General features: G+C 43.1%; 1 protein-coding gene across 1 annotated transcript; it reads left to right on the plus strand.

Annotated features, from left to right (window-relative positions):
* The first annotated feature begins 6,153 nt into the window (after positions 1-6,153).
* LOC104988976 (olfactory receptor 1F1-like) lies at positions 6,154-7,110 on the plus strand. The gene has a single exon (XM_010840480.1). The coding sequence runs from the start codon at positions 6,154-6,156 to the stop codon at positions 7,108-7,110; it is 957 nt and encodes a 318-aa protein (XP_010838782.1).
* Positions 7,111-10,377: the final 3,267 nt, after the last annotated feature.

Genomic DNA, 10,377 nt, shown 5'->3' on the forward strand with positions numbered 1-10,377 from the left:
TGTCTGGCTCTAGGTCAGTGATCACACCATCGTGATTATCTGGGTCATGAAGATCTTTTTTGTACAGTTCTTCTGTGTATTCTTGCCATCTCTTCTTAATATCTTCTGCTTCTGTTAGGTCCATACCATTTCTGTCCTTTATCGAGCCCATCTTTGCATGAAATGTTCCCTTGATATCTCTAATTTTCTTGAAGAGATCTCTAGTCTTTCCCATTCTGTTGTTTTCCTCTATTTCTTTGCATTGATCCCTGAAGAAGGCTTTCTTATCTCTTCTTGCTATTCTTTGGAACTCTGCATCCAGATGTTCATATCTTTCTTTTTCTCCTTTGCTTTTCTCTTCTTTTCTTTTCACAGCTATTTGTAAGGCCTCCCCAGACAGCCATTTTGCTTTTTTGCATTTCTTTTCCATGGGGATGGTCTTGATCCCTGTCTCCTGTACAATGTCACGAACCTCATTCCATAGTTCATCAGGCACTCTATCTATCAGATCTAGGCCCTTAAATCTATTTCTCACTTCCACTGTATAATCATAAGGTATTTGATTTAGGTCATACCTGAATAGTCTAGTGGTTTTCCCTACTTTCTTCAATTTAGGTCTGAATTTGGCAATAAGGAGTTCATGGTCTGAGCCACAGTCAGCTCCTGGTCTGTTTTTGCTGACTGTATAGAGCTTCTCCATCTTTGGCTGCAAAGAATATAATCAATCTGATTTCGGTGTTGACCATCTGGTGATGTCCATGTATAGAGTCTTCTCTTGTGTTGTTGGAAGAGGGTGTTTGTTATGACCAGTGCGTTTTCTTGGCAAAACTCTATTAGTCTTTGCCGTGCTTCATTCCGTATTCCAAGGCCAAATTTGCCTGTTACTTCAGGTGTTTCTTGACTTCCTACAAGGAAGTAGATGTTAGCAATAAAAGGCATGCAAGGATTAGGATCTGGGCTTTTGCCTGCGAGCGGCATCAGCCCTCTGATCCCCACCTTATTTCTGAGTCTTATTTTTCCTTATTCTTCTGCAGAAATGCTCCCTCAGGTCGGTTCGTTGTTGCGCTGGTCCCAACACTTGGTAGGACTCTGTGGTAAAGAATACACCTGCCAATGCAGGAGACAAGGGTTTGATCACTGGGCTGGGAGGATCCAAAACGCAGAAGAGCAACTAAGCCTGGGAACCACAGCTACTGAGCTCTAAATCCATCACAATGAGAGGCCCTTGCACAGGCAACACTGGAGAAAAGCCTGCACCGCAATAAAGACCCAGCATAGCCAGAGATATATAAATAAATAAAAGAAGTAGTTTTTAATCACTTATAGGTTTTTGTTTTGTTTTGTTTGGCTGCACTATGCAGCTTGTGGGATCTTAGTTCTCACACCAGGGGTGGAAAACTGCCCCCTCCACAGTGAAAGCCCAGAGTCCTAAACACTGGCCATCCAGGGAATTCCCTATTATTCTCTTTGATGCTTAAATTATTCCAGATTCAACCAGTGGGAGAGCCCTTTCAAGCTAGCATCTTTGTTTATTTTCAAAAATCTCTGTTTATCACAAATCTTCAATTTGAAAATTTTCAATCCTGAAGAAAATTGAAAGTTGAAAGAATAGAACAGGGAATTCCCCAGCAATCCAGTGGTTTAGGATTGCATGCTCTCACTGCCCAGAGCGTGGGTTGAGTCTCTGGCCTGGGAATTAAGACCCCACAAGCCTCACGGCAGGACAAAATAAAATAGTACATTAAGCATCATATATGGATACGGTGATCCATTTGAAAGTCATTTGCAGTTCATATGCATCCACATTGGACTTTGAGCCTTTCCTTATTTTTTGGCACACACATAATGTTCTAGACTCACTCACCTTACTTTTTTTCTGCCCACACCTGGAAACAGCCCTTTCTGTAAGGACTCCTGTTTCCTTTTAGTAGAGAATGGTATTTAGAAACCAAGATCTGGGTGCTAGGTATGCTGAATGCTACTGGATTGTCATTAATTATGGTTTTTGTTTTTTTTAGTTCACTCTAACTTTTAAAATCGCTTACTAATTTATTCTTGTGTCTTGAGTATTCCTTCTCCAATCCTTTGCTTAACTCAGGTCAGTTGATGGAGTGACTCTAGTGGATCATAGTGTTACGTAGGTAGAATAGGGAAAAGGAGTCCAAATTGGCGGTGGCTAAAAGGCAAGGAAGGGAAAAGCCCGAGAAAATAGAACAAAGGAAGGTCAAAGGAAGGTCCGAGGACCAGAGTGAAGACTTCAGGTAGAACAAACAGCACTCCTGGCTAAGCCCAATTTACATAGGGCAGGCCCAGGTGGAGGAAAAAGCAGATAAAAGGAGGAGACAAAGCGTTTGCTCTCTTTCTCTCCTGCGGGCTGCGCTCTTTCTCTCTCTCTCTCTCTTTCTCTCTCTCCCCCTCCTCTGCACGCTCCTCCACTCTCTTCTCTTCGAGTCTTTGGGTTGGCACGCCCTCACGCTTCGAGGATGGATTCTCCTGTTATCTTCTAAATAAAATAGAGCTGTAACACTGATTTGCTTAAGAGCTATAACATGGTTTGTCCAAGACCCAAGAGCTGTGACTCGCCAAGGGCTTTAATGTCCGTCGCTCCAAATCTTTGTTGTGATGAGACAAAGAACTGAGGAACATACACTCGCATGACAATAGTAACTGATATTTATATATTTTGTTTATATATATATATAAAACATATATGTTTGTGTTCTGTGTACATATATATGGAACATATATATGTGTGTGTTCCATAGCATTCCTTCCCATTTCTTTCCTTTCTCTTTTCTTCTGGATATATTTGTGAGACTACTCCTTTCCTCCATTTAGTCCTGGTGATAAATTTCCATCACTGAATTCCCGTATGGAATGGCCTGGGTTTATGACACATGTTGACCAGAATACCCCACTTTCCCACCAGGCATGGTTAATTCTGATCTGGGCATATGATTCAAGAAGGATTGATCATAATCTTGCCTAACAACAGTGCCAATAAACTGATAGAAGCGCCCTTCTATGGTTAGTCTGGGAAGATATGAGTTTGGACGTACTGATGGCTACCTTCTTGCCACATGGAGAGAGTCTGCAGAGTGAAGACAAACAGAAGCAAACAGAGTAGAGGATAGAGAAATACAGGTCCTGATGTCATTATTTGGGCCCCTGAATCTGGCCCTGTCTGAAACACACAGGCTTTGCAAGAAGAACTTTGGGCTTTGCAGTTACATCAACAAATAGAGTCTATTTCTCCTTAAGCTGATAATCCAGTCACCATTCTCCTCCCCCTCCCCAGATCTTTGATAATTAATTTCGTATGTGGGGAAATTGGCCTATTTTTGGAGATGGAATGTAGAGAACTTGATGTCATAGCATGTATCTGATGGAGATGTGAAGGCTCATTACAGTCCTGAGATTCTTATTTTGAGTTACTGCATGCGTGCTGGGTCACTTCAGCCATGTCCGACTCTTTGCAACCACATGGTTAGCAGCCCGCCAGGCTCCTCTGTCCATGGGAGTCCCCAGGCAAGAATACTGGAGTGGGTTGCCATGCCTCCTCCAGGGCATCCTCCCAACCCATGGATTGAACCCACATTTGTCTGCTATATTGGCAGGTGCGTTCTTTACCACTAGCGCCACCTGGGAAACCCTTTGAGTTACTGGGAGCAGGTTAAAGATGTTTATTAAAATGCCCTAGTTAGCATAGGAAATACATTGATGATCAATAACCCAAGTAGTGGATGACTAGCTAGAAAGTGAAAGTGAAGTCGCTCAGTCGTGTCCGACTCTTTGCGACCCCATGGACCGTAGCCTACCAGGCTTCTCTGTCCATGGGATTTTCCAGGCAAGAGTACCACAGTTGCTTGCCATTTCCTTCTCCAGGGGGTTTTCCTGACCCAGGGATTGAACCCAGGTCTCCAACATTGCGGGCAGATGCTTTACCTCTGAGCCACCAGGGAAGCAGAAACACTCTGATGTCTAAAGGACCTTTTTTTTTTTTTTTCTTTTTTTAAAGGAATTCAACAGTCACTTATGACCCAGGTGTATGGTTTTTATGAGTAACCCTTTAATACTATGAACTCAGGGAAGTAAATTGCAATGCATAAGATTAAAGGCTTTATTGGGCATCTTAAAGCCAGATCTTGCCCTCAGCACAAATACAACACTATGTATTGGACTCAGGAATTCTCTGTTCCTCATTAACATCCGTGTTCTACCAATTTATAAATGAATTCAGCAATGTTTCCTATTTCTACCTCATTTACCCCCAAATTAAAATATAGAATGAAAGATTTTTCCACTGACCCATTGTAAAAATAACTATTGACATATGAAGATAAATATGTGACACTATTTCCAAATGTTATTTATCCCAAACACAGGTGATTAAGCAGAAAACAAAGGGTATAAACATCACAAATAACTTTAACCTTCACCTAGTGGTCATGGTCCTAGCCTAGTGCATTGATGAAGTTAGAGGTCATGGGTGTTTAACATAAATTACCTCATTTAATCTCACAATTCTATAAGGTGATTATTATTTCTCCTTTCTACAGAGAGTGAAAATTTGTAATTCTCTGAAGATCGGTAGCTTTCTCAAAGTCATACAACCGATGATGTGGGTCTGGAATTCAGTACTGATCTAGGTTATCCAAAGTTTAACCCTTATCCAGCTTCATGTGTATTTCCCAGCAAGGCTAGGTGGGGGATAAAATATAGAATTGGGAGTTTTCTCTAGCAGAAGGGTTGCGGATGCTGACGATCCCCAAGATTACATCATTTCCAGTGTTGCCAAGTCCTGAAGCAGCAATTATATAACTCTGATGACAGGTCTTTATTACCAGTGTTGGATCCTAAAAAAGCCCACAGAGGAGAGGAGACAGTGACTATCTGCTTGTCTCTAATGAGGCCCTCAGGGCATATGGCCCTAGTGGCCATCTAGTCTCCTGTAAAGAGCTGACCATGTGATACCCAAACATCCTTCTTGCACAAAGGGCTGTGTCTGTGCACCCCATCCCCTTGTTCATGCAGACTCAGCCTAAAAACCCAAAGATGAGTCCCTCTCCTTCAGAAAAAAAATCTCTTGCCAGGTCTAGAAAAGAGAAGCAAACATGGGAATTCTGGGGACCGTGAAGACTACATTTTTCCTGGGTAAGAGTCAGATGGGTGGGACTTCATCAATCATTTATTTATTTATTTATGTAAATTTATTTATTGGTGGGCTGCTGTCTATGGGGTTGCACAGAGTCAGACACGACTGAAGCGACTTAGCAGCAGCAGCAGCAGCAAGGTGTAAAGCCTTAAGGGGGCACTCCTCATTACATCTTCCTTTAGTGACTTTGTAGAAACAGTTCTGAGCTCATCTGCAGTTCTTGCTCGGGTATAGCCAGTATGTTTTATCTGTTTATGAGACTCTGAACTGTGAGGAAAACAAATGGACTGAGTTTCTGCCAATCCTCTGGGTTGTTTCCATTTTAATTTTAGGAATTTGAGTTAGGGAGCTCAGCACACATAGCCAAAAAGGCTGACTCAGAGCTCTGTAAATTGCTCCAGAAATTTGAGCCCAGGAAGAAGTAGCAGCGATACTATCATTAGTAGCAGTTTTTGATTGATCATTATATCATCCTCAGAGCAGGTGTGCTAGGAATATGTAACAGCTACAGATTAGAGGTAAGGGAACTAAAAAATATTCTCTAAGGCAACATCACTAATGATATTAATATCAATGACATCAGTACTCTGTTTCAGGGTATATGCTTACTACATGTCAGTCTCTATGTCAACCTTTTACACTTGTGTTATCCAGTACTCATCATAAATAATAAAGTCTCTATTAATATTCCTGTATCTGTAGTGTTTCTGATACTTACATTAAAAAATACATGATTATGGTAGAAAGTTTAAACATACACAAAAATTATGGACAAAACCACTGTCACATTTTCTCAGTGTCCTTCTAGAGGTACAGCACGAGCATAGGGAAACAGCCCTCATTTTGCTAATAAAAGAGGCACAAAACATATCTGGAGAAAAGTGCTAATGCCTCAGCAAGGTTTTAATACCACTGCCTTTTTCCTTCCATTCTTCTTAATTGCCCCATTTTGACCATCATTTCCAGACTTTTGAATTGTTCCTGCTGCTGTCTGCTTTTGGGTCTAGGCTCCCAGCCACATGGGAGAGGCGAACCAGTCGAGAGTCTCTGAGTTCCTCCTCCTGGGGCTCTCCAGGCAGCCCCAGCAGCAGCAGCTCCTCTTCCTGCTCTTCCTGACCATGTACCTGGCCACAGTCCTGGGAAACCTCCTCATCCTCCTAGCCATCAGCATGGACTCTCGCCTGCACATCCCCATGTACTTCTTCCTCTGCAACCTGTCTTTCGTGGACATCTGCTTCTCCTCTACCACTGTCCCCAAAGTGCTGGCCAACCACATACTCGGGAGACAGACCATCTCTTTCTCTGGGTGTCTGACGCAGATGTACTTTGTTTTCATGTTCGTGGACATGGACAATTTCCTCCTGGCTGTGATGGCCTATGACCGCTTTGTGGCTGTATGCCACCCCTTACACTATTCAGCAAAGATGACCCCCCAGCTCTGTGTCCGGCTGGTCACTGGGTCGTGGATCATCGCCAACTTGAATGTCCTGTTGCACACCCTGCTGATGGCTCGACTCTCCTTCTGTGCAGATAATGCCATCCCCCACTTCTTCTGTGATGTGACCCCCCTCCTCAAACTCTCCTGCTCTGACACACACCTCAATGAGGTGGTGATTCTGACTGAGGGTGCCCTGATCATGATCACCCCGTTCGTTTGCATCCTGGCTTCATATGTCCTTATCACCTGTGCTGTCCTGAGGATCCCATCCACAAAGGGGAGATGGAAAGCCTTCTCCACCTGTGGCTCCCACCTGGCTGTGGTTTCCCTCTTCTATGGCACCATCATTGCTGTGTATTTCAACCCTTTGTCCTCCCACTCGTTGGAGAAGGACACTGTAGCTACTGTGATGTACACGGTGGTGACCCCCACGCTGAATCCTTTCATCTACAGCCTGAGGAACAGAAACTTGAAAAGGGCTCTTGGAAAAGTGGTTGGCAGGAAAATGTTTTCTGTCTCAGGAGAGAATCAAAACTGAGCCTCCTCCCCATGCAGATTTATTTTCTTAGTAACTAAGTAGCTGTTGAGCCGTTTTGCCAAGGGCAGTCTGGAAGGAAACGTTGATGGACAGGGAGGCCTGGCGTGCTGCAATTCATGGGGTCGCAAAGAGTCGGACACGACTGAGCGACTGAACTGAACTGAGGGGCATGTAGAAGACAATCATTATTTATTTGTGGACCTAATTCACCTATAACCCTGCTGCATCTACCAAATAAAGAGACGTGTTTTTTTGTAATGACTAACTTTTGAATTATTTTACAACCACATCCAATTTTTTCTTTTTAAGTGGTACGTTTAGAAAGATACATGTTCCACATATTTTTGAATATTAAAGTCACCTGGAAGTTACGGCCCACCCACTGATGTCCAGGTCCCAGCACAGACCAAATAGATCAGAATCTCTGGATGTGGGGCCCCAACACTGAGGCTTCAGAAATCTCGCGATTCTATTGTGCAGTCAAGATGACGAATCACTGGTCTCCATCATCTTATGTGCTCTCTGTCATGGTGAGTCATAAAGACTGGGTCACAAAAACGCTCACAAGAGTAGTTATGAGACGCAGATAAAGAAACAACCGAGTGAAATATGAGGACTAAAGTCGATAGTAATATTTCAGGTGAGACTCAGGGGCTCAGGTGGACTTCCGGTTCAGAGCTTGGAGAGGCGAAGCGGCGCAGAATGCGGAAACCCCCTGTGAGCATCCTGATTGGCTGTCTGATCTTAGGGGGCGGGGTCATCCGGGCAATTTTTGGTACTAGGAATCCAAATCAACATTTGCTCTTCCTTCTGCCGGGACCCACGCCCCTTGCTTTCCTCCCTGGCTAGCAATCCTCCGCCACACCTTCAAACCAAGTCAAATGCCACCTCGTCCTCCACGAACCCTTCTGATTCTCGAGCTCTGTTTTTTCCTTTGGTTTATTCTTCCCCGCCACAAGGATTTCCCACATATTATGAGACAGTCCATACCCAAATTCACATGCTATTCACTTTATTCCCTAGTGTCTGGCACTGCTCTTAGACCAAAGGCAATACTCAGATCTAGCTGAAAGAAAAAAAAAAAAAAAAGGATGAATGAATGTCGCCTAAACTTTTATCTATTTTGGCTGTGCTGGGTCTTCATTGCAGTGAAGGCGCTGTGTTACCCAGAGGTATATACCATCTTAGTTCCCCAACCAGGGATGGAACCTGCATCTCCCACATTGGAAGGCAAGTTCTTTACCAGTATATCACCAGGGAAATCCTCGCCTTAACTTTTAATTTGAACATTCTTGCTTGAGAAGTTTAAAATTTGCCTCATTTAAAAATCACTTGTTACTTGACAGGTAATACCTACATACTATGGAACATTTAAAAAATCATTCAGAAGAAGATCAAAATAACTTGTAAATTTGCTGCTCCAAGATAACTTCAGTATTACACATGGGAGAAGGCAATGGCACCCCACTCCAGTACTGTTGCTTGGAAAATCCCATGGACGGAGGAGCCTGGTAGGCTGCAGTCCATGGGGTCGCTAAGAGTCAGACAGGACTGAGCGACTTCACTTTCACTTTCCACTTTCATGTATTGGAGAAGGAAATGGCAACCCACTCCAGTGTTCTTGCCTGGAGAATCCCACGGACGGAGAAGCCTGGTGGGCTGCCGTCCATGGGGTCACACAGTCAGACACGACTGAAGTGAGTTAGCATAGCTTTAGAAAAGTTGGCTGCACTTTTCCCATTTGTGTTCTCATTTTCCACCTCCTTCTTCCCATCTCAGTAAAAGTCTTAGAAATTTGATTTTAATGGCCATATAATATTTTATCCACTCATGGATTTGCAATTTATTTATTCATTGACTCTGGACAACTCAAAGTGTCTCTGTGCTATAAATAACACAGCTGTACACTTCCTGGTGTAGACATCTTTGTGTTCTTTAGTGTCACAGTCAGCCTACATACATATTGCCCAAACTTGGAGTAAAAATTAAGGTCATCATTCCTTTATTTCTTCATTATTTCTGTCCCACCCCACCTGATAAAACTGTCAGGAAGTCAGTACCTTTCTCTTGGTGTCAGAGCATCTCAGAAATTCACTCAAAGGAGTCAGTCAGTCTTGCTTTCTGCTGCCAGGTGGAGAGAGAATGGAGAAGTTGGACCCGCCCAAGGCCATGATTGTGTGAGTTGCTAGAACCCAGTGTAGCTACTGAACCTTGATCTTGTTTGATCTCCTGGAGGCCTGTTTTGCTGCAGCATTGATGCTCGTGGCTCACATCCCTTTGGGGGTCCACCTCTGGCCTCGGGTCACAGCTATTGGAGGTCAAGTTTATTTTATCCTCCATAAAATTCTGACTCTGCTCCATGGTGGCTCCATGCATGGGGGCTCCCAACTCCACTCTGTCAAACCAGCTCTGCCCGTGAACACCCAGCTCAGATTTACCCTTCTACCTTTGACATTCCTGCTGGATCCTTGGGGTCTTTTTTTATGTGGAATGGACTTCAATCAGATTTCTTCTACATCATAGCTGTATCTGTGAATCAGGATTCACCTAAGTGTATATGAAGATGATAATATTTGGATATTGATTGATTTGTAAAGTAGTGAACATTTTAACTATTTTCTCTATAATATTTGGATGTTGATTGATCTGTAAAGTAATAAACATTTCAACTATTTTCTCTCTGTATATTAAATAGATTTTACCTTTTGATTTGATGCTGGGTTATGGAGGGCATGGAGCTTCATGAATGTTACACATTCATCATAGATTGTATCTGTTAGGAACTGAAAGATCTTTATCCTCTTTAATCCTTTTTTCATCTTAAAGCAGGCTTTAGTTAATATTAAAATCACATCTCTACTTCCTTTCAGCTTGTGTTCATTCATTCTCTCAGACTTTCTAAAATAGTTGACTTGATGAAGGGTTCTTTCCCTGTGTCAGTGTCTTTTTTCTTTTGTTTTTAAGCTTCTAGTACACTAGAGAAAATTAGAATATAATTCTATACTTAGAAAGAATAGTCACTGATGAATGTTTCCATCTCCCATTCCCGGCTACAAATAAAGGAAACAGACTTCCCTGGTAGTCCAGCGGCTAAAAATCCACCTGCCAATGCAGGGGACATGGGTTCCATCCCTGGTCCAGGAAGATTCCACACCTTCCTCGGGGCAACTAAGCCTGTTGCCACAACCACTGATGCCTGTACTTTGGAGCCCAGACTCTGAAACAAGAGAAGCCATGGCAATGAGAAGCCCTCGCAACTAGGGAGTA

The sequence above is a fragment of the Bison bison genome, unplaced genomic scaffold (genome assembly GCF_000754665.1).
Source record: "Bison bison bison isolate TAMUID 2011002044 unplaced genomic scaffold, Bison_UMD1.0 scf7180017864144, whole genome shotgun sequence".
Taxonomy (NCBI): domain Eukaryota; kingdom Metazoa; phylum Chordata; class Mammalia; order Artiodactyla; family Bovidae; genus Bison; species Bison bison.

Bases quoted from the DNA above. Each gene is read 5' to 3' on its own strand.
- LOC104988976 (XM_010840480.1), top strand. From the start codon at position 6,154: ATGGGAGAGGCGAACCAGTCGAGAGTCTCTGAGTTCCTCCTCCTGGGG.